At 34.0% G+C, this 26,533-nt stretch overlaps 1 protein-coding gene across 1 annotated transcript in view; it reads left to right on the forward strand.

The window, feature by feature from the left end:
• The window catches only part of LOC105363318 (uncharacterized), a 165,605-nt gene that overhangs the window by 53,045 nt on the left and 86,027 nt on the right, over positions 1 to 26,533 (forward strand). Inside the window, exons 5-9 of the mRNA XM_011500986.1 lie at positions 2,050 to 2,131; positions 9,149 to 9,237; positions 12,827 to 12,965; positions 14,932 to 14,965; positions 14,998 to 15,121. Of these exons, the coding sequence (XP_011499288.1) occupies positions 2,050 to 2,131; positions 9,149 to 9,237; positions 12,827 to 12,965; positions 14,932 to 14,965; positions 14,998 to 15,121 (468 nt within the window). The remainder of the gene's footprint in view (positions 1 to 2,049; positions 2,132 to 9,148; positions 9,238 to 12,826; positions 12,966 to 14,931; positions 14,966 to 14,997; positions 15,122 to 26,533) is intronic.

Raw genomic sequence — 26,533 nt, forward strand, 5'->3', positions numbered from 1 at the left:
TCTCTTAAAAACATAATTAATTAAAAGAGAAGCCTGGCTAATGCTCGAATAACTGGAGTTTCTTAGAAACATCCGAACTTATCCATAAGTTTTTAATAATTCATAAAATTATACTATTTTTATGAGAATTTTACGGCAATTTATGCGGCAATTCTTCTCAAATACTTTTTAAGGATAACTAAAGAGCACATCTGTATATTATGTGATTCTGGTCGTGCTGGTAGTATTTTCTTGTCATTTTATAAGTAATAAAGATTTGAAAGTAATCAATCAATCTTTATATAACGAATCTTTCATTATCTTGAGAAGTAAAATTTCACGACAAGCAATATTTAATGATTTCCTCGGAAATACAGTTAGAATTATTTATATAACGTGTTTCAAGAACACTTGAACAAATATTTTATACGTGAACCATACATAATCAACAAGTGCGCGCGTACTCTAAATATAGTTACAAAATAGAAAATATCGATATATATATGAATTGAAAATTTATATTCTAAATAACAATATACAATTTATATTCATTTATGATAAATTACGTGAATAGTGCGCGAAGAAAATAATATGCCGAAGTATTATGTGCGACAGTAGGTGAATAAGAAATTTTTCAAATTACTCTTAGTTATGCTTAATAAACGATTTATAGAATAGCCAGTGAGTTTATTCGGATATCGACGTCACTTGATATTCAACAAATTTTCTCAAATTAATATAATTACAGATTCACAATCCGTTATATAGAAATAACATAGTTTTCATGAACTTTCTAGCTAAGTAAATTTTACTCCTATCAAGATGGAACGACGTAAAAGCTACCTCAATTAAAATTACATGAGATTAAATGTTCTGAATTTTAAAGATCATTTACGTGGACTAAAAAAAAAAAAAAAAAACAACTAACCTCGTAGCACTTGTTAGTATACATAATATGGAGGAAAATATGAAAATCCCTTTTAAAGAATTTTCGTCAAACGATTTTTGTAATTAAGAGTAAATTCCACTTCTTCGCGTATTCATAATACAAAAACATGTCTCTTTCTCGCATGTAAGACATTTCGCATCAAGAATGCCACTGAATTTCACGATTATAAAACAAATTGAATAGATGTCAAAAATCAAAAATCCTAGTGATACACCAAAGCGAACATTTTGAGACGCGGAAGATTATGTTTAATTTTTATTAAGCTTGTTAAAACGAGCTTTTGTATTTTCAGTAGAAAAACATAACGTAAGATATATATATATATATATATACACACACATATATATGCGTTCGCGGCTCTAATGTTGGAATGAACGAACGTTCGAAATTCTTCGTCCATTAATCTCGGCGAGCATTGCTTTTATCTAGCTTCTCACGACCAGAATCACCTATATAATATGCGCGTGTGTTACATTCGCGTGAGATTATAGGGAACGAAACCGCGCACACATAAGGAAATTACAGTGCTTGATGCGTAGCTGGAAAAATGCTCGGGTTTTGCGATATAAAAAATACTTTTTTTTCTCTCTTTTTTTCTTCTTCTTTTCTTTTGTTTCTTTCCTTATTTTTTCTTTTTGCTGTTCCTTTTTAACGGAAAGTAGTAAGACTTTAGCAATTTTCCTTACAATGCTGAGTGCTTCCTCGAGTCACCACTAGTAGGAGAGCAATAATTTTTCCTAGAAAGTCATCTCCCTGCACATTAAGCAGTACAAGGAAAGTGAAAATTGCGATACGCATACGCGAAATTTAGCTCTAATTACGGGCATTATCGAAAAAGTCGGGCAGGGATAATTCCGCGGTAATAAGGGATTGAAGTCGGTAGGCGAGAGGGTGGGATAAGCGGAAGGGGTAAGGGGGAGGGGGATGTTAAGGAGAAATTCGTCGGATTACTCGGCTTGTACAATTGATAAAGTAACTCTTAGCGAAGACAAAACGGACTTAACAAAACGGAAAGCTCGGTTGTTGAAAGTGCGAGTGTGTGTAACGCCCGCAGCTCGTACGAGGCGTGAGCCACTCATTCATTAATAACGCTAATGTGGAAAATTTATGCGTGTTTGCAGAGGCGCGAGGGAACGACTGCAGAAGCTGACCGCATTGAGGAGGATCCAGCCTCGAGATATTCAGGCGATATTGCATCAACAGGTACGTTGGCAAAACGTAACTTACGAGAGCACTGGGAGCGAGTGCGTAAGTATTGGCGAAAGCGAGAGCGTGATTCGGTATTATGCTCGTGCAGTGCCGCCTTCGCTTTCGGCGAATCTCCGATCCAGCATTTCTCTCTCTCTCTCTCTCTCTCTTTCTCACAAACGCGCCCACACGCGTGCGCGCGCGCACACACACACACACACACACACACAAACAGAGAGGCAGAGAGAGAGAGAGAGAGAGAGAGAGAGAGAGAGAGAGAGATATACTGCGTCTCGTCCCGTTTCTTCTCGGTCAAGTGCGTCGATTTCCTCCTCGGCTTTTTTCCCCTCTCCTTCTCTACTTTATCGCGTTCGAGTTCAATGACGCTGTTGGCAGGGATTCAGGATCTGTCGTCTATTACTCTATGTATGATATGTAATGCGCTTTCTACTTTATACTCGATTCCATAAATAGATAATAACAACAGACTTGGATTATAATTAGTTATTTATTTAATATTGGAATTTATATTTTTCGCCGATGGTGAATATCCACTTTCAAAATGAGAATTGTACGATTCACCGAAAAAATTGTTCTATCTCTTAAATTTGCAATTCCAACGCAATTACGTTTTATGGCATTTACGAATTGATTGGCGCTTCTTCTTTTACTACATTTTAGACATTACGTACTTACCAATTGAAAATCCACGGCTTAATCAATGCTTATGTAATTATTTTGTAATCCAAATTTTTTACTTCCGTCCGTTTCGCTTAAGCTACAGTTTAATAAAAACAGTTAAACGATAGAAATTTTTTATATAGATTCTTTAAATACAGAAATTAATTTACGAAGTTTTTCCATTGTAATTGTAACATAATGAACATATTGAATAAAAATAAAGTTATTATGATACGTGCAAAATAATTAGCATTCATATTTATTATTATAATATTTATACACTAGGATATTAATGCTAATTTAATCTTATTACTCGTATATATTTTTGAAAGCGAAGAAATGCTTTTGCTCGAATACTTAGTCCTTCAACTCGTGATATATATATTGGTATAGCAATTTTTATAATTTTTCTTAGCATTGCTAATAAGATCATATTTTCTCCATGCAAATAACTACCATTTCTCTCATTGTGCATAAATAAATTACGACTTCTTACATTTATATAATATCATTAACTACGCCCTCGTAGCACGCACGCACGCACGCGCGCGCATACACACACACACACACACACACAAACACACAAACACAAACACAACACACACAAACACAACACACACAAACACACACAACACACACACACACACACACACACACACACATATATATATATATATATATACATCATTTGAAAGAGTTTCAAACAAACAATTTAATACCTTATACAGTAATATTTAACGTCGAAAATATTTCACTCCAAGTTTGTGTGTAGTGATGGGTGATCGTAGGTGTGTGGAGAGCAACAGAGCCTAAGTTTTTCATAAGACTAAGTACGTCTTAAATGAAAGACATTTATTGACGTGCGGTCGGTGAAGGTCGTTGGTGCTCAACCTCTTAACACTTAACCTATTACGGTATTCTCATTTTAAAGTGATGCGATTCTACTAGGAAGAAAAAAGATGCTGTAGTCAGTAAATATTTTTTCTCTTTTCACGTCTGCGCTCTGTACGTGCCACTTTGCTCCAACCTCCCCCCCCCATGTGCCGACTATTTAGTGGAGCGAAAATTACGCGAAAATTCCAGCTAGACCTCGATTCCACCTCCTCCACGTAATTTCAGACTCGACGTCAATATAGCCGATATAGCAAAAAGCGTCGTCGACATAATGAATGGCTACAAGAAAGAAGAGAGAGAGAGAGAGAATAGGTAACCGTTAAATGCACAGCTCTGAATTCCGCGGAAAAGTCCGCGAAAAAGATCGCGTAATTCGCGTACAGAAAAGCACGTTATATAGCGCGATAAATCCGGGCTATCCTGTGCACCGATTAAAATGTAGGTTAACGCTTAAGGCACGTATACAGCTCTCACACATAGACAATCGATCTCTCTCTCTCTCTCTCTCTCTCTCTCTTTCTCTCTCTCACTCTTATTCCCTCATTCTCTCATTCCCTCTCTCCTATTCCCTCATTCCCTCTCTTTTTTTAACTTTTTCTGCCTACATAATCGATGCTCCGATGCGGCGTCGATCCGGAAAATCTCGAGCTTAATCCGTAGGAGAAAAATCGGACATCCCAGAAAAAAGTCTGAGGGAAAATTTGAGTTATCCTCGCCTTTTGTGAGTGTGTGCCATGTGAATAAATGCAATCTGCTGCTAATTGGAGCGACGCTAGTAAAGATTTCAGTTTTGCATTCCAGAAAGTACTAAAACAAATTTTTATTTTTTTACTTTTCCCTCCGACGCTCAAATGCATTATGTAACATCCTTCGGAATAAACAAAAATAAACGCATCTCGACAGCATTATTTGTAATAATTTACGTATTTACGTAAATTTTAATGCAACGGCTACTAGAATTGCTAGGTGAAACTTACTAAGCCATTATTATTACTTGTCACGTTCAACACGCAGACTGTCAAGAGTAAATTTTATAAATTTTTCCTTATAACGTTGAACGCTTTTGTCTTCTTTTACATTTTATATTTTCCACTCTTTTATATTCCTTTGATCGTCATAAAAAAAAATTTTCTTTAATTATGCGAGTAGTCAACGTACTAACCGCATTAGTGAACGAGCTTCGGATGTAAAAGCACAACACTTGGTCGATGGAATTTCTGTCGACGGAAAAGATATTCTCTCTCGTACATTGCGCTGTAAAATAATGTCCAAAAATTTCCTAAAAATACTTGAAAAACGCTATTGTGATTATCTTTTAGTATATAATTGAACTAAATGCTTTCTGTAGAAAAGAAAGTTACATAATTGTCTTTTGCAAGTATCTTAAATACTTGTTTTCTATTCAATATAAATCATTCGACGAGTTTGTTACTGCATGAAGTACATGAATATTATTTTTTAACATAATGGAATAATCTGTAAATCTTATTATCAAGGCTATTGTGGTTTTATTTTATGTATAATTGACACGGAAATTCAGTAAATTGCAATGAATATCGTTGCCATAACTATTGTGCAAAAAAATACTTTGTGCACTATTGATATGTAAAGAAAATTGCCGCTTTAACGGAAAACTTATTTCACTAGTTAAATAATAAATATTTTTTTCTATTCTATTGGTTTTTTTATAAATTCAAAAGTTGCATATGAATGAACACTGACTCTTTTTCCATGATTTAATGAAACAGTGCTGTATTACTTATCTAAGCTTGTCACTATTATAATTTATATTTTATTATTGATAGATATAAATGGCTTTTTCCAATATTATTGCTCGTATCTAACAATGATTGGAAGATATTTTTGTGAGAAACTTAGGCTTTATTGTCAAAAAATATCATTACATATTCCATGGAATGATACTTCGTTACAGTGATAATTTATTATATATAAGTAATGTTTGTCCATTATTAGAAACTCAAAAAAGTGGTGAAGCCATATGTTATATCATCTACATAACTATATGTTGCATAAATTTATACGAATATGCACATATTTGCAATAATACATACTCGTAACTTTCTATATATATATATATATATATATATATATATATATGTAACTATATGCATTCTAATAAATTTATGAAGCAGATCACATGTGTTATTTGCAGTTCCTAAAATGTAATAAAAGAACAATACGAAGAAAATATTTTGCTTAAGAATATATGTATTTAAATTTTATATAAGATATACGTCTAATATTAACATTAATATAAAAAAATTATGAATATCAATTGTTTTTTTATTATAACCAATCTAGCATTTTCACAAATTACATATCGAATTATATTTAAATGGTAAAATCAAAAGTATTCTAAGAAAAGCAAACTCTAATTAAACTGCGTAATTCTTTTTATTTTTTATCTGGTCAAAGTATAAATACATTATCTGAAAGATAGTATCGTGTGCTTTGAATAGGCGTTATTAATTATTCATCATATACTTCCAATTATAGTTTATATTTTTGTAAACATAAAATATATTTAGTTTTTTAATTACTATTACCTAAATATTAAAAATATATATTATCGACTAAAATTCACTAATTTAACCCACTACTAAACCATTGTATTTTTACTTAATATATTCTAGTATTAGTTGTAAGTAGTAGTGCGCACGACATATAGCTCACAAACAATAAAGCTTATGTAAAATATATGCATATATAAAATTAACATGTATTTATTAAATTATTAATAGATATACCAGTCTTACATCAAAATATATAAAAGCAAAAATATACAAATATAATTTCTCTACTACATTGATAATAAACTGTCTTTTCGAAATCATTCGTTGTATTAAAATATAAACTATATAAAAATAACTAAATATAAATCTATTAACATGCATTCAGTTTATTAACATACAAATTCAGTTTTATAATTATATAACAATACTTTGCCACGTACATTTGAAAATATTTAATATATATGTACATCTCTAAGTATTGTTATATAATTAATATAATCTTAAAAAATTAATTTAATTTTTAATAGGTTGACTGAAACGAGGCAATTTGTAATATCTAAGCATTTCCGTAAAGTGATATTTAAATTATTTTCCTGGTAAATTTATCTCTTTTTAAATGATGTTATTTTTTCACTAATAATAAAATTTTTAAATGCAAAAAAATTATAGCTGTAATTGTAAGTGCGAGATATATTTAATTTAACATAAAATGTCTTTAAAGTAATTAAAAAAAAAAAAAATGTCATTCAAAATTTTAATAAATTTTTATTTAAAAAATAAATTTTATTTTGTTAGAATAAAATTTCATTACAATTGTTTGTATATTCGTAAAAGTATTATTACAATTTTATTGCAGAATCATCTTGTGAAATGCTTTAAGAGAATTTTTTATCGGCTTAAAAATAGCTGGAAATGCATATATTATTTTATATATTATTTTTAGAAAATTCGTATTCCTTCGCGTATATGTATGTATTTTGCAAGTTTTTGTCATTTGGAAGCCAACAATACAGTTTTAGACTCAGTATGAAATTAATATCTTAGGTATCCTAATTTAGATATATATATATATATATATATTTTTTTCCCTATGTTCTTTTCAATTATGCACTTGTAAATTTCAAAATGTATATATTATGAAGAGACATTCATTCATACTTACTATCATTGTGTATTAAGTTTTGTCTTAATAAAGAAAATGCAGTTGTTAAAAGAGCATTAAAATGACGTAAAATTAATGCGCAGAAAAATACAGGATGTATTTGGTTGTGAAAAAGACTTACACAAATTGAAATTAAATAGTGCCAACTGATGCCGTCTTATCTCAGTATTGGAAGCCTGGGACATTAAGCTTAAAATCCCTAAGGTCATAGGGCTGAAATATGTGTCTCTGGTATTTGAATTCTGATTAAGCTGAAAACATTGAATCTTGGAAGTACCAGACTTTCAACACTAAGCAAGATCGCCACGGAATTGGAGTTTTCAAATTTTAACGCACATCAATCTAGCACACGGGCAAATTAGTTTTATCTATTCAAATATTCCAAATCTATGAGCATTCAAAGTTATTGCCTCTAATTTGTTGAATTATTAAGCTTAATTATAGTACATACTTTATTATAGCCAACTATATTTAATAATTCATGTTCTCTTTTAGTTATACAGTGTCTGTGTATGTTCCCGGCGATATTGAAACTAAATTGCTCAATCTCAAATCTTAATTATATATTTACATACATTAGCAATTTATATCGTAATAACTTATGCTCCCTATATTGTTATTCTAATAATACGTCAAAGCATCCCACTAGTTACGTTACCATTATTTATAACAAAAATAATTCATTAACTGACTAAGAATAGGGTCAGCAAGAATATAAACTAATTTATCGTCAAATCATGTTCTTGAGAAAGAAAGCCCAGCTCTGCGGTATAAATTAATCCCATTATTTTTTTGTCTTCGTCACATAAATTCTAGTAGTAGTTGAACAACGACAGCTTACCGCACTCGAGTGAAAATGTAAAATGCAAAGTAACTCTAAGGGGAGAAAATAGGAGAATTGTGTGGCCTTGATTGCGAATGTACGATGAGCTTCTTCATCGCGAATATGCAACCTGCGCATATGCGCACACACCCATGTGCGATTGTGCAGCTGATATAAATTTCCGCCAATATTAGATTCTCCTTCCATTCCTTTTCCTTTTTCATTCGTTATGCAATAATAGATCGTCAATTGCGATTAATCTACCGTTTCGTTCGTACGCTTTTTCCTTATTACGTGATAACACTTTGTTTTTACTGCATTATTCTTTGCCTTACTATTTGCATATTCTTAACAAACAATTTTGGGGCTCTACGCGTATTATGCAAATGCGTTATTTATTAAGCCCAAGCCTGTGGTAAATTACAAACTATAATGTGATAAAGTATTATGTAGCGATTGCATTACATAGGGTAACCGAAAAACGGACGAGACTAAAATCAAAAGAAATGGCGTTGCGTTTCATAAATAAAAAATTACCCGTCGAAACATTCTAAACGAATATTTAAAGCTTGACACTTTTGAAATATTAGAATACGGAAAAGCGATTTATTTATTCAGAATAACTGTCGGAACTCACTCCGAGGTAGTACCGCTAAGTCCTTCTTTGAAAGTCTATTTTCGTGTCAGCTTGTGGATGCGCGCTTGCGCGAACGCACACACACACACGCGCGCTCGCGAGCGTACGCGCGATCGCGCACGCACTAACTGGCATCCAAATACACAAACGTGCAGCAACACGCATTATAATACACGAACGCGCATCAACAAAAAACTAAGAAGAAACGGGGCACAGAAATTTTTATAGGATTTTCTTACGGAAAATTGATTTTTCCATGGCAATGGAGTAGCGTCGAATAAAGAAACTCCGATCTTTTCAGATAACCGAAGGTGGAGCCGCTTCAACGAGCGACGAGCCCACCGACAAAGATGCGACGAGCAGCCAAATCACGGTGACACTTTCCGACAAGTAAGGATTTCTCTATTGCGCAATTCAATTTTTTTCTAAATTCGTTCGGCAGTAATATTATGCCCATAAAAAGTACTTTTTCATATAATGCTAATGAGTAATCAGTGTATTAATTTATTCATTTTGACATTAATATAAATTATTATATATATATATATATATATATATATATATATATATATATATACATAAAGAGTGTCTACTTTTACATTTAAACACTTTAGTGTCATTGTCGCTTTACCTCCTTATTATTTTTGGAAATGAATTTTTTTTTTTATTTTCACATAATAAAATTCCAACGATAATTATAATTATGTCGAATATTTTGTTTTATATAAAAAGAAAATTATTGCTCAGTATTATTGAAGCTCATCTTTAATAATTAAATTTAAATAATCTTTTGATTGTTAACACTTTAATTGAAAAAAGTTGAGAAAAAAAAATTGAAACAAGTCAAATGCAAAATTAAGGCAAAGCCTAAATATTAATTTTTAATAACTTTCATCATTTTATTTTACGCTAATTTTTGTTCTCCAATGAATACGCGTGAAACATCATGTTGTAGAAAAGATAAAACTTCATAGAGAAATGATTTTCTGTCTTTATAAATGTAGAAAATTGAAATTAAATTAGCTGTGAGTAGAGTAGTGAAGTCGTGAACAACATGACACATCCATGATGTGTAACACTTGCAATAAAAGGCATTTCATAATAAATGCTTGTGGTTGTATTGCCTATTACATTACTCGGGTACATTGTTGCTAACCTTAAAGTTGTTCATTGCAGATATATATGGATCTTAAGTCTGTTATGAAAAAAATTAAACGCATTGCCGGTAATATGATTAACGAACAACTAATTGAATGCTCAAAAAAAAAAAATAAATAAATAAATAAATAAATAAATAAATAAATAAAATAATAAATAATTACAAGGTTAGTATTTGATATCAGTATATTTCATTTATGTACTTAATAATTTTCTCTTATGGGAACAATGTTTCAAGTACAAGTACCATTTTCTTTTCTTACACCTATCATATCTCATTAGCAGTTCCAACTTCTGTATTTGTACAATTATATTTACACTAAATCTTTTCACATTAAATTATATAATTCAAGGTTTCATGATGTATATTTGTAAAAATCTCAAGTAACAATTACTCATATATTATGTTCAAAATGTATTTATGAATTAAAATCTGCATTTTATGTACTTGAAATTGCCTAAGCAGTGCAAAAAAGAAAATTATTTGTTAGTTTAATAAGCCAAAGTGATTAAAAACAACTATTGCCTGCTCATGAATTATCAGTATAGGATAGAGAAAAATCAGATGACATATAATCGATTATTAATCACTATAATTATGTTTTACATTATTGTTTAATGTAGTACTTACGCAAATGGCTTTGATGAATTTTATAAATCGTTGTTTAATATTACAGCGTTTCGAAATTCCTAAAATGCATATGTCCTACGGGTAGGAAAAAATATTTCACTATACGGAATAATCCGAATATTTCCAATCAATTTCATGAATTTCATTTATAATTTTAATTACTCTGTGCTTTTATGGAATTTAATTTTCAATATTTCAATTGAAGAAGTAAATCATAATTGGTTTATTAAAAAAATGTCATAAATTTTTCATACCATTTCGTATTCCATTAATATTTTACAGATCCATTATTAAACAAAATAAACGATCAATTGCATTATTTTCAATAAACAAACTCGATATGTTTCATAAATACATTGAGCGAATAATGAAACGCTATTGTTAAACATTCGCATCTATCTAGATTTGTGAATCCAACTTCACACTCTCGGCATACAGATTTACAAATACCTTGATTAAAGGTTTTTGTTTTTCAGAAATTAAAAACAATTAATCCTTAAATGGAAAATAAACTCAAACGAAGTATCAACGTAACCGCCCATTCGGATAAAAATATACGATCACTTTTCATTTACGAGTTAAGAGGGAAGGTTTTTCGCACGGGCGCTCCGAACGTATTCGCGGTCGAGAAAATTAACGCTCAAAGAGCAACGTAACCCAGAAAATCCCTAGCGAAATGCCGCGTCTCCGGTCGCGGTTGCTGGGACGCTTTGACGGCATCCTGGTCTCGAGGAGTCTCGCACGGCCAAGGTCATACGGGAACGACGAAACAGCCCGATCAGCCGAACGTCCACCAAGTACTTCCACCTTTTCTGTCCCTTTCCCCATCAGCAATCGCGGGCTTTATCTTGTCTGTCTCTTCTTTCTCCGGCGCTTCTTTCCAATCGAACCTACTCGAGCCCATGAGAATTCGCTACGTTCTTCATTCAGCGTATAATCATTAACCGACACTTACGCACAATATCTGTACATTTCGTTATTTTACGGCGCGTTTTGCTCGAGCACTGCTGGACATTTACACTGTGCATTAGGAAGAAACGATAGTTAGAGGAGAATATTTCCTTTTCGTAATTTCTTCTTTTACGTTCTCGTGGCGCGTGCAATAAGTAGTCCTTCCCGTTTTGTTCATTGCTAATATTCAAATTTTTCTTTTAACCTGTGCGAAGATTGCCTGTAAAAGTTCACTCAACGTTATTGCATTTAAGAAAATTTTAACGAAAGAACATCCTACGAATAATAGTCGTAACTTTATTTATAATTCATTAGCACTTGTTTTATTGGACGGTCTCAATTTTCAACGGTAATTAAGGTAATTGAGATAAGTCTTTACGACACCTTTTCATTCCATATCATTGTGAATGTTAGGTTAACGTTTCAAGCTCACTCTCGCGATAACATATTTTATGTTTATTCCTGTAATATTATTGTTGTAATACTAATATTATTTTATTAGCATTAATTTGCTATTGTAGAGGCAGATATTTGAGCTTTGAAATTAAAATTTAAAATTGCATTTTGCCAGTCATTTTTATATTTAGATTTCCACTTTATTTAAAGCCGCGATGGCCTTTTTCGCCTTTATATTTGAATAATTGAAATTATAATTTTCAGTATATCGATTAAAGCGAAGTCTATCAATTGGAAATTTTATTTATAATAATACTACATTCAGAACACTAAATAAACATGGAAAATACAAATGTTTTAATTGTCATTCGGATGTTGATTAAAGTAACAGATCAAAATACCTATCAATTTTATTTTCAACTTTACGCATTGTTATTTCATTTTACCAGAGCATCGTCCTTAAAATACACCTATTGATTATAAATTATATTTTCAATTTTTTTTCGCCTTAATTTATTTATGCTTTTTCATGAAATTCTAGTTAAAGAAATTATACCTTCGCGTAGCTTATAGTTTAAAAAATTAAGAGCCCCTGTTATTAATATTTAAATGTCACTATCATCCATTCCTCTTACAAATAAATGAAAAATTTTTAAACCCTATAGTAAGCATTGCCACTGCATAAAACTCTACATTCATAATATGAATAAGTCTTTAGAGAACAAACACCAGTGCAATGAATTTATTCATGATACTTGTCACCCTTTGTGTCAATCTTTTATCCCCGTGCACGGTCAAGTTAAACATTAAGTAGGGCAATTTTGCTTTTCCGGCTTTTCACAGAGAGTCAGGTCCAACAACAAATGTATACCCAGCGAAACTAAGCAACGGTGCGATCCCGAAAGGCATCAATAAGGACTCTCAGGAGCAACGGACGGCCCTAGAGAAACAGCAGAGCTGTACCGAGGACGCGGATCTTCTGGTTCGTAACGCTTTTAAATTTTGATTTCCATTAACTATTGTACGATCATTTATATAATGACGAGAATAGAAGGCCCTGAATTTTATGACAATAGCATTTAATTGACTATTTTTTTTTCTTTTTTCTTTTCTTTTTCTTTTTTTTTTTTCTTAGGTAGGTCTACGCAATTTAGAAGAAAAATTTGTCAAGAACTCTATTTTTATTCAAAGAGATTATCTGATTAAAACGTAAGATTTTGATGATTAAATAAAATTTAAAACCAAAAATATGTTGCTACTTATTCATAAAAGTGATTGAAAAGCAAATTTCTATATATACATCTTTATTTGGTTATTTTATTTTCTTACATTTAATCATTTAACAAGTATGTATAATCTCCTGCCATGAAAATATCAAAGTTTTCAACGTAAAAATGTAGTAATTTATGTTTCCGAATGAGAGGACAATTTTATTTTGGGTCAATCGTATATTTGAAATATGCATCTGAATTCAATGCTTATGGGGAGAATTAAAAAAAATAAGACTATGCGAGTTTTATTGATAAAATAGTTTCCCGTCTATTCCAGAGAAGATATTTTCAAACTTTTGTATACCGTACCAAACTCTTATTATGATTATTTAACGAAAATTTAAATTATGCTGTACAACTCAAATTAAAAGATTATCATCACATCACCCGGCTATATATATATATATATATATATATATATATATATATATAAGTGTATCTTAATAAATCAATGAAAAGAATTGTTTATGTATTATGAATTTTTCATTGAAAGTATAGTCAAATATAATTAAATTATGTAATTAAAAGATTTATTACAGTATTACTCTAAACGAAAATAATAATTATCCTTTGTGAAACGAATCTAATCTCTGTAATTTTAGAAAAGAAAAACTAATATATTGTTGCATTAAAAGGACAACGCGAGCAATCATTCTACTTGAAACCGAAATATGGTTGTCCTCTTCAAATTATAAACTATCAGAACGTGACGCTAAAGCTATTAATAATTACATCGATAGAATATATAATAAATTATTTGGAAATTATTCAAGCAAATATTTATATCCATTAAAATTCATTAACAGTAGCTCAAGTCCAGAAATATTTGCCATTAATGCTTTAAGTATCGATCAAATAAATTGAAGTTAGCTTTAAGGTAAAGTAAACAAGAATTAATAATATGAATTATTTTATATTTTAGACATAAATATTAGTATAATAATGTTTAAACTCTTAGAATAAAAATCTCTTTATGCTTAATTTTTCCTCTTAAAATTTGGAGTGACAAAATACATAATTTTTGTAGAATAAGTAGTGAATTGAAATAATTGTGAGTATTATATAATTGCTCATTTAAGAGTATAAAGAGAAAGCAATAATAATTCAACATGTGTATATAAAATATAACGAAAATGAAATGTATGGCCAATTTGCAAGTGCTCGTTAATGTTAACATGTAATTGCCATATTGTCGTTATATAAATGAATTTAATCCATAACATAATATAATAATTACGGACACGCGTTGAGCTTTTATATTTAATAAATTATTCAGATGCTCGTCTCACATACAAAATAACAGCATTGATACGGCCAACATTGATTACAAAAACTGACTTGACTCAAAGTATCTTCATATCTCAGTTATTTTTTTAAACACCCCCCCCCGTCCCGCCCCGCCCCGCCCCGTCCGTTATTCTATCAATATAGGCGCGCGGCTCGAGTCGCATTCGCGAATGATGTAGGCTACAATAAAGAAAGGAGCGCAAATAGTGGACTACTAGTTTAACTGATATTTTAAAGCTTCGGGCGGAAATAGAATGGTGCAGGTCAAGGACGTAAATCATCCAAAATATCCCGATAAATCCAAACGTATAGTACCCTCTTACCACCTGGCAATAATACAAGAAGATAACAAGTCATACGACCGACATAACTCAAGGCTATATATTTCAGGTGCAGGCGGCGCTCCAGGATGGCGGTATCCGGGGTTGCGAGGTTCGCGCCAGGAGCTCCCCGAGGTCCTGATCGGAGAACCGGAGGGTGGCCCGAGGTCACCCCGCGGCTCCACCTCGTCCGCGGTCAATGACGCGCCGGGCTTCCTGAGCACACCAGAGGAGCGAGACTATCCCGAGCCGATACTCAGGTACCTTTTGCTCATTAGCCTAAGAGCGGCCACTTTAATTATAGGTTATCTTATCGAGCCAAGCACTGATTATTATGCCATCGATCATGCGTGCGAGGCCTCGTGCTTCGTTTTCCCGACCCTTTTATCCAATACTCTACACTATTTTTTGCCGCCACTTTTTTCTCCAAAGTATGTATTCTCCCATTATTTCATATCTCATATATTATCATATATCTCATATCCGTGTAATATGGGCTTGGCATTGTAAATGAAAATGAGGATTTTGCAAATACATGAATGGGACTGTTCTAATGCATACATAATTTGTTCTTACCAATTATACATTAATGTTACTGCAGAATAGAATTAATGTTAAGTATCCATGTTATTTCGCTCTCTCTCTCTCTCTCTCTCTCTCTCTCTCTCTTTCATAGGAAAATTATTGAGAGCCTTTTGAAAATAACAATTTATCTATTCTCTGATAATGTAATGTTTTTCTGACTCTCCGACTCTCATTTGAAATGCATCACATTTTATTAGTATTTTGATTACTATATAATTGCTTCTACATATATGTTTATACATATAATTATTTATTTTGTGTTTATATTTGTATTTATATTCATATGCACAAATTCATATACATACATATATTGATAATTAAAAAATTGGAATAATATTAATTTGAAGAGAAAAAAAACAATCAATATATAACTTATTCTTTGACAAATGAGCTTAAAATACATTTTTCAAAAGAATTAAAAATAGGAAAAATTTGACAAAATGAATTAATACTCAATGAGTGAAAGTCTTTGACAATCTATTTTTACCGTCTTTATATCTTAATAATAGATAATAATAATAATAATAATAATAATAATAATAAAAATAATAATAATAATTTATTCTCTAAATCCACAATTATCTCAGTTTTCTTTCTTACTCCGCCAATATCTTTCAATAATTGCATATGACAAGTGACAGATTTCTAAGAAGTAAAATACAATACAAAGCACGAGTCTTACAACATTCATCTTTGCATGTGATTGCACATGTGAGTAAAAGAAACTGTACGCTATTTTCTGTTGAAAAACTCTATCCGACTTACTTGCTAATGTATTATTTACCTAAATGGAAATATTGAAGAAATTTAAGAAGCCTTTGAGCGCAAAATGCTCATCATTATTGTACAATCATTTTACGAGAAAAATCTGATTGTTCCTTTTATTCGTAATACTTTTCACAGATGCTTGTTACACTCGGAGCTTGAACTATTTAAGGTGTGTTAAAAGTGCTGCGCAATAATTTTTTAACTACTGTGAATTTTTTCTTCTTAAAGCTTAAACAGTGAATTTTCAAAGCGTTGGTGAATTTTTCATTCCTTTGTACTACATTTATTTTAATTTTTTTTTTTTTTTTTTTTTTACTTCTATCTCGAACAAAAGGTTCGCAAGAATATTATCTGAATATGAAGTCTCGAGAATCCATTAATTGAGCTTTTGCTGTATCATAATTGTAAAATAGCAGCGCAAATCAGTTTTGCGAAGAAGCATCAATAATTGATGAAAGTTAAATATCATTGACCTCAATTAGCGCACTAGTAACTAATCACTAAAAAGATACAATAAACTTCCAATTGGCTATTATCATGTATTGTTTGACTGCTTCAGCAAATATTTAAGATTTCATGATAACAATTTCTAATACGTCGATAATCAATGGATTGTAATTAAATTTGTGAATTTTTGGAAAGCAATAGAACGTGAATGTGATTTTTAATAAAAGTTAATGGTTAATTTCCTATGTATTTTTATTATTGATAATAAATAGATTGTATCTTCGAGCCGATTAGAAGACTCGAGCTTAAAAATAATTTTTATTATAGAAATATATCGATTGACACGAATGACATACCGTAGCATTAAACGAGTAGTCGAACAAAAAATAATCGATTCTTTAACTAAATGCAATGGTATTATATTTCCGTAATGCGCATTATTTGAAGAATTTTTTTAGAACCTGTTGAATGTAAAAATTCAAAGAAGCAACGCAGTTACATCCGTCCAAGCAGAACAATGCATACTACATTGCGCATAATACTAAAATTTTAAATGCGCTTTTTTGTAAATAAGATATTTTACTTCGAAAACTGCTTAACGCAACAGTGATTATTAGTCAAGCTGAAACTTTACATAATTAACATAATTTAACTTTTTACAATAATATTACGAAATTTATATATTCTCTCATCTTTTTTTCTTCTCTCAAATATTTATATGTATTTGTTGAATTTTTTAACTAGAAAACATTCCATTTATATTTATATAAATAATTGTACTTGATTCACTGAATTTGAGTCTTGTATAATAAAGCTTCTTTCGTGAATTAAACGAGAAATGTAATAAAGCTACATTCGATAAACCGTATGTTGGTTGAAATTATTCAAATACATACAGTGTACAATAATATTATTTACTTCTCCGAAGAATTTTTTTCTGATTTTATTCTATTTTTATTATCGAGTATGATATCAAACTAGCGTTTTAAAAATTGAATTAATCTTTTTACATGCAATTACAATCATTTATACTCTTTAATGGAAGTAACGTGAAGCACTCTGAATATATTATTAATACATTATACCGCAGCTTGAAATATCATATAAATTGTATAAATATACAATAATGTCTATTTTAATTGGCAAATGTAGCAGGAAACGTATTCCATTATATTATGTATAATAATAAGCCATTGGATTATTAAAAAGAAAAAGAAAACGTATCGAAGCATATTAAAGGAAAACAATTGCATTATGTGAACTGACATCTTATTTGAAATGCATTTATTCCTACGTCTTGAATAGTACACAATTATTGGGTATCTTACGTTCTGTATTTGTAGATTAAAGTAAATAATAAATGGTTTCAAGGTCAATTATTGATTGTTTAATAAAATAGAACTTGAGCCTGCTTGCAACTCAGCTATGAATTTAATTGAAATTTAAGGATGATATAATTTTCAATCTTACGACAATTATCGTCACTGTCAATAGCACAATCTCATACCACCAGCCCATTATAATCCTTATAATAATAATAATAATAATAATAATAATAATAATAATAATAATAATAATAATAATAATAATAATAATAATAATAATAATAATAATAAGGAGTCTTAATATCCAAATAATATAACAATAAAACAATACCTAAGCTTGATATTGTATAATATTCGTAATAATATAATCGTACAATAGAATTCCGAAATTTGCCACAAGTTTTCCAGAGAATTCCAAATAACTCGTGGATCCGCAATCTCGGCCGATGCGTCGTTCTTGCACCTTTTGTACCGCGAAGTATCTGCATTCCAGAGCTCAGCGAAAAAACGTTATTAAAATGCAGCGATGCCACGACCACCTGCTAGAGCAAACCCCGATTAACCATAAAGGCAACCATTGCATTTAATTGGCAATTTGGCATTCGCATGTTAAGTAGTGGGTCTGCTCGACCCGAGGAAGACCTCCTCGACGCCTTTCCTCGAACATTTGAGGCACCGTGAGCGTCTCGCTGCAGGGAGTTTCTTTACCTGCGGCTGAGAAGGAAGAGATCGCGCGCGTTTGTTATGCGTACGGCGCTGCGAGATGTCGGCACCGAACAACGAGGTACTGCGGACGGGTCGGGCTGTGAATCATCGTCGTCGACTTCCAAGGTGGTGGCCGTCGAGTCGTAGGCAGTGCCATTAAAAGATTAACCGTATTTGGCCTCGAGTCCTCGCGAGCCTCGCCAAGCCCAGCGTCGTTCATCCCACCTTCCTATCGAAGGGAAAAGACGCGTATGGGTCGGGAAAACCACGAGATGGCTGTCTCTCACTATGCAACCATACACTCGCAGCACAGCAATGGGCGTGCGTTCGTGGCAAAATGGTAAGGCACTTGACCGGTGACCACTCGAGATGTATATTATAAATAAAACAGTCGCATCAGCAGCTACTCGTCTTAATAAGCGGTTATAACCCGTTGAAGCTGTTGATAAATGCATTGTTGTGACGACGCTCGGGTACTTCGAGTTTGCATGCGTATCATTTTTCATGACTACCATCTTCGCGATAATTTTATCATTTTCAGACGAACAATGGATGTTCGTTTTTTCTTTTGTCCCATGATTTTAAAGCTGTTTAAACGGGTAAGGAATAACTTGCATCGTATACGGATATTCCGTTACTAGGCTTTCATGGAAATTCTGCATTTATGCAAAAAAAAAAAAAAAAAAGAACTATACAACCTTTATTTTATTCAGCAAAGGTATTGCGCAGGGAATGTATTTAACGAGTTAACACATACAGATTAATAATTTTATTATCTATTAAAATCTTTACCGATTCTACGATTTATCGTAACATCAGTTTTCACGTATTAATTCTCACGCGACTTATTTTGAAAAGGTATTTAAGTTTACCATTGTTCTATTCATTTTTAACATTACAATATTATGTAGCCGATCTGGCTATTCTTATATTGTCAACGATGTTTTTTTTTTACTTTATTTTGCATTTACAGTGGGATAACAAAACAATTCTACAATTTTTAAAATGCAATCATAGGACGTTTTTTGAGTTAAATACAATTAGTATTCAAAATAATCTATGCCTGAAGAGATACATTTATAAAAAAAAAAAAAAAAAAAAAAAAAAAAAAAAAAACAAAGAAAGAAAACAAAGAAAGAAAAAAGAAACATTATATAATTAATACAGCTTCTTTATAATATTTACATATACAGTAACTTCTTTTGTATACATGCCAGAGTGTATATTTACTTATAACAATATGTCATCGTTATCTTAATCATCTTTAGTTTAATCTTTATATAGAAATGAGCTTTCAAAGGCCTTAATTTTTCAAATATTCCAGCGAGTGATTTGTTGACGATTGTTGCTATTATAGTCTAAGAATTTGATTGTTAATTAATCATAATTGAAAGTCAGTAATTATTCGGGGAGCCCGTAAAAACAAGAAAACTAAGGGCGAAAGTAATTGTACCGGTTGTGAAAATGAATCGTTCGTATGGCTTCCTATGGTTTTCTCCAAGGACGAATAATTCAAATGTGTGGTAAATAGAAAATTGTTGTCTGAAGTATAAATTGTATGAGAAATAAGGTTGGGATGTGGGTTAATACTATGGATCCCGAGGTTAATGAGTGCCCTTGCTTCGTCATGAAAAGGGGAGTGGAAAAGCATCGATAAGGGAGAAGAGAAGGAAGAGGGCCGAGAATAGATCCGATCAACACCCACCTCATAGTTTCCAACTTGTCGAAGCACATATGCTCCGCTGCACTTAGTGCGCATCATTTGGATTTTCCGAGATCGAGAGCCCGTGAGGCTTTAATCGGCCTCTCGACGCCGGGACAAAGCCCAACGATTACGATGGAGAGGGCCGCAAGAAAGCCGTACCACTGTATATTTCCTCTTGGCTCCAGGAGAGATATTCGGGAGGTGGATGGGCGTAGATAGCTGATGAACGAGTGAGAGAACAAAGGAATAGATGAGTGGGATGGATAAAGGTGCGCGCGGACCAGTCGTTAAATGCCATGGTATTTTTTCCAGAGACACAGCACGGTGAATTAGCTAGGGAATATCAATCAGGCGCTGGTAATCGATGTCAGAGATCTCCTAATAATTAAGTTTGATCGTTGCGTAAGGAAAAGTGGATGAAAATATCAGGGAGCGCGTTTGTATCGACTGAAAAATGAAATAAAAACGAACGTAAAAGGCTGGGCACCTACGCCAACGCATACCTTTCTTAATCCAGTGACAATGCCCGGCTCTCTCTCTCTCTCTCTCTCTCTCTCTCGCTCTCATTCGCTCGCTCGCTCTCGCCCTTATTCTCGTTCTCGTCATAAGCTCCTTCCCCCTCGCTGAGAGAATATTCTACGTATTCAAACTTCTTCTCTCCTATGTATAGCTTTGGATTATTAAGCGGCTCGCGTCTCCTTTGCGGCCTCCATAGTCTGCCTTTATCGGATCTATTAGAGAAACTAACGAGAAATTTCTGATACTGAAAACGAACGAGTCAGGAAATTAATCAGCGCTTTACGATGACGACCACTTTACTTTTCATTTTACTTTACTGAAATTTTCACCAATTAAGCGGGAATTATTCGTTTATAACGTAAAAATGCTACGGCTCCACGGGATTTTTTTCGTACTTTACAATCATTTTATTAACTGAATACACCTTATTTAAATCCATCGATCCTTTAAATCTTTTCGTTGATATTCAAATATAATCGAAATTAATATACTTTGTTAACGAGATTTTGAAATAATATTATATTTATATATAGTAGTTAAATAGAACAAAGAATTTGTAATAAATATTTCGAAATTTAAAAGATTTCAATTTTTAACTCTTCTACTGAAATAATTGGAGTATTAAAAATAAAGCACTCAACGATTAAGTATAATAACTGTCATGGATTACAATTTTAAATATCATTTAATATTGCATTAATAGTGTACTGTCACACATGCAAAAACATGAATTCATCAAAGTTAATCTTACAAGAAAAACGGCTTGGCTCATTCATTTCATTAAAAACTATGTAATAATTAACAATTATTACGATGTTAACAATTTGCGTAAAATTCGCGGACAAGTAGCAGCTTACAAATGAATCTCAAGCCCTATTCCCGAACGAAACAAAGCACAATTCATCATCGCAATTCGAAAAGTAAGAAAAGCCTGTGTTGCGGCTCGGAATCTAGCGGTTTCAGCGCCGAAAGTTTCGGATCGTTTTTCTCGAATTCTCGGTAGAGCAGCGACGACGAGCTCGACACGCTTTTTAACGAGGATCGGTCTGGACATTCGAGGATCTTCCGGCTCCTTCGACGACACTTCAACCTCTTCACTTATCCTTTTTCGCCTCTTCGTTTTCTCGATGCTCGGACTTTGTCCGACGTATGGGCCACGTGTAAATTGAGAAGCATGACGTGTACGGAAAGTCGATGTACTTAAAAGTTCTATTCTGTCGCTGACTCCCAACAAAGCCGACGAACTTTGCTCCTCATGTTTTCAGACTCCAATATCGCAGGAACAGGGTTTCTTCCGGTGAACTCAACTATCCTTTAAAATGAGAATTCAGATTTTTCCTTCCGCTTAACGGAATATCGTAAACATTGGCGCGAATTGGGTCAAACTACGGATATCCAGGCGGTTTAATAGTTGAAAACTATTTTTCACGAACGCACACTAACACGCAGCCGCAAGGTAATCTCCATTATGAATAATCCTACTCCCCGTTGCACTCCCTCTTATTCACCTTCGAACAAATTAATGTTAATCGAGCAAATATTTTACAAATTATATTGTTGACCCAATTGACGGTGGTTCGAAACTTTGAGCTTGGATGCAAATTTGGCATATCTACGCTAGGCTCAATGAAAACAGGCTGAAACGATACATTCTGGGTACACTCCACACAAAACGATAATTTCGACCACAAAATGATAATTTAACCTTGACATACGCTAAGATAAATTGAAATTGCAGATGTAATATTCACCAATAACTCACAATCGGCGATTCATCAGACTTTCAAGTTTAGTGCTAGTGAGCGTCAGAATTCAACAAAACTTCCGATTGTTTCGGTTGCCGCACGGAACTTCCGGTGTCTCCCCGGGGGCTCGCGCACACTTCCGCAGCGGGGAAATAAAAGCGACCACCGCTCCACTGCTCGCGCGTCTGTCGCGAGGAAACGCACGCAATAATGAAAGAAAACGAGTAGCGCGAGGCTGCCGCTGGTTGTATTCGATGGTGTACCGTTTGTGGGAGGAGGGGGCGGGGTGTGTAATTCACAATCCGCAATAAAATCGAATGACAGAGTTCCGACACACCTCCGTTGCTCTCGCTCTGTCCATTGTACGACCTAATTTCCAGGAAAATACGCGTGTGTGGCCGCCATTCGTTATGTAATTTTGACAACCAATACTTTTTGCTCTTCTTACACGACTCCCTTCTACCGTCTCTGAAAAACAGGAATTCCTCGGATGGATGCGGGCTTTTCACGTATCCCAAGCCCCTTTCACTCTTTTTCTTCTTTCTTGTTCTCGTCTTTTCACCGCAGCAAAAGTACTAACATGTGTTTATTTATCCTTTTTGTGCTATGTTACGTTGAGGTTAATTCGCCGAAAAGTATACGCACTTGTTCACGCGTATCATATAAATCAGAATTGCAATTGAGCTGTTGAAACAGGTTGAATATTAAATATTTATCTTTCATGTCGATAGCAGGAAAGCTTTTTATAACTATTTAATAATTTCGTAGTAAACTGCTGATATTCATATGGAGTTGAACTTTTATAAGGCTCGCGTGGGTCACGAGGGAAGAGAAATAAATGGAAATAAAAAGGTTAAAATAAAAGGCTCCACTAGTCAATTGCAATGTTAGAACTTGACATTTCGAGTCACCATAAATAATCTAATTAAGGTATCAAACTTTATGTGAAGTATGCAAAACACCAGGCGTATCGTTGATTAAAAATTAATGCGTAATCGCATTGTCAGGAGGAATGGGTGTGTAATGGTAGGATGACACACAGGATTAAAAGATGGCAATAAAATTTTCAACGATAATTATGATTCAAATTTGATACTCGAGAGTAACACGTTAATTCTTATAGAAAACGATGAAAAGAGAGTACGAAACAAGAAATGATTTTTCAAAGATTTGACAAAACTGCCATTGCATTTCTTCAAAAGTAAGAATATGTAGAAGATAAAAAAAATTCGTCTAGTGTACTGCACAACGCCCACTTTAAAAATTAATCATGTACATCGGGGAATTAGAGTATTTTCCACTCGACTTGAGATATCTGCCACGGCTTTCATCCCCATGTATTACAATTCCCATATTCTTCCATTATCTCCCATAAGTCGCAGAGCATTTGTTCACTTTCAGCATAAGCACCCGAAGCGTTTTAACGTAATCCAATCGATGGAGCATCGACGTAAAATGTATGATACATGGGCCAATCAATCGGAAAAGCGAGGAAAATATCTATGAATAAGCAATGAACTTTGCACATTGCCAACTCGAAAAGAATTGCAATATTAGTCGGTAACATGCAATATCAATGAGAGACGGTTATATTTTTGAAAGCTGGGCTGAATCATGGAATTGGAAAGGAAATCTTGGGGCCAAAGGAGCTCAGAAGGTTCGTTGGCAAATATATTGGTGTAGGATACCGATTTACCTCGATCGCCGGTCGTTACGAATAACGTTGCATATTAATAACGACATCGCGAACAATTATTATTCCAGTTTGTTCTATTTCGACACGTCGTTGGTATTTAATCATCCGGTCCTGCTGACCGTCGCAAAAAAAAGTAACGGACGCGATGGTTAGCGCAGTCTCCCGTTGCCATCGATGTTCGCCGTCCCAAATTAAGCATCCTGAAAAAGCTCAGCGAAGCGCACGAAAACCGCGAACAACGGCGGAATAATCGAAGCAAAAAAATACTCGGCACTCTCACTCCTTTTTCCAAACGCATTAGCCTTAGAAATTTCAACGCTCCCCACCCGCCGTCACGCACGCACACGCGCACACCACCTCGACGGTCATCGGCCGTCCCTTCGGCATTGTCGTCGGCCCGGTGACGTCGTAAAGAATCGTGTCGAACGTAACCTTGACAATGGGCGGCGGTTCTCATCGTCCGCGTTCCGACTCACGTCTCCTTACCGAAATGCCCTCCTGCTTCCTCCTGCCTCTTTAACTTGTCCCGAGTCTCACGTCTCGGTTCTTTCCTTCGCTGCTTTCTCCCAACGAACTTCTCCCGTTCCTCGCGAGCGAAACCCTCGCTCTTCGTCTCCCATTTGGGGCGCAGGAAAAGTGTGATCGACATTCGATATGCGCAGGCAGGCATCAACGACCAACTCGTACAAAAAACAACTGCACTCGTTGTAAATAACAATAATCTCTCGAATATTGGCGGATGGATAAGGCGAATGGATAGGCATATTCCGGTATTTTTCATTAAATATTGTCACGAACAAATTGAAGGGCACGTAATAGAGGGCCCGTGCGTTGCTTTTATGCCGGGATTGGGGAGCTATCCTCCCCCGCCCTCCCGCACCCTCAATCTTTCGCCGATTCAGCTGGTCGTAACGGAGGGACGATTGACTCGGTGAAAGGGAAACGTGTGTGCGGCAACTAAAAAAACTGCTTTAAAGTTAAAGGCCAACCGGACCTGTCGTACGCGCCGGCAGAACGAAGGAAAAATCATTCGTCTCGTCCTCTCGTCTTCTCGCTCGTATTGCGTCATATTACGAACGTAAAAAGCTGTGAGAATGACGATGACGTGCTTCCAAAACACACGAGCACGCCGTTTGAATAGAATCGGCTAACGTTCGGTAATTTTAAGTCGTACCACGAACTTACGAGATACCCAACTAATTCTCCATCTCGTTGCGTGTACGTCATTTGTGCCATTGTGTTGGTAATTTCGACATTTGCGCGAGTCTTGTTGGCTTGTTCGCTGGCTCATCCTAAATGGGTGGATTCGCGAGACGTAAGATCGCGGACAACTCTCTAGCACCGAGTGCAAAAGATGAAAAGAGAAAACATAAGATTCATTTATATACGGAAACATTCGTGTTGGCCTCGATGGCCGAATAAACGTCCTGCGAATGACATTTCGGCTACGGAATCGTTCTCGAACTGATTGCAAAGTACGGCAAGCGTCAATGGTCCTGCAATCGCAGCTTTACCACATTTGACCATGGAGCGTGCGAATCCTCCTCGACTCAAATCGACGACACGAGCGAACATTTGATTGCCCCGCTAAGACGGCACCTTCTCCAACAACAGAATCCTATCTCACCGAGCGCCACGCGCCCTAATTGTAAAATATTGACCAGTTCGAAGCAATCGCGATAGCAACAAGTATTCTGCGCTTAATCAACTTACAATTCAATTTCATAAAAGTTAAGAGGCGCCACTTAATTACGTTAAATCTGCGACAACTAATAATTAACTGTAAATACTCGCGCGTCAATGATCGCAATTTCGTCACAACGGTAACTCTATTTGATCATTTGGCAATGTAACGAACGTTTCCTTCATCAACCACCGGCTTAGACAAAAGTCCAGCGATTAATTCTCAAATTTGCAGTGATTTGGAGCGCGAATTAATTTCATTGGATTGGACGTGTATAATATAGCTTAAGCCTTCGCCAGGATTGCGGACGACCGTAATGTGCGCCTGCGTCATGAAACACAATTTCGCGTTACGGACGGTGAAACAAAACTGAGAGCCATAGGTAAGAGGAGAAGAAGCTGACTGGATATTTAAAAACACTTGCTCCGAAAAGCAAGGAAATGTAAGCTCATTTGACTCAACGTAATCTTCCACAGTCGAGATAGCAATTAAT

This window comes from Ceratosolen solmsi, unplaced genomic scaffold (genome assembly GCF_000503995.2).
Source record: "Ceratosolen solmsi marchali unplaced genomic scaffold, CerSol_1.0 scaffold27, whole genome shotgun sequence".
NCBI lineage: Eukaryota > Metazoa > Arthropoda > Insecta > Hymenoptera > Agaonidae > Ceratosolen > Ceratosolen solmsi.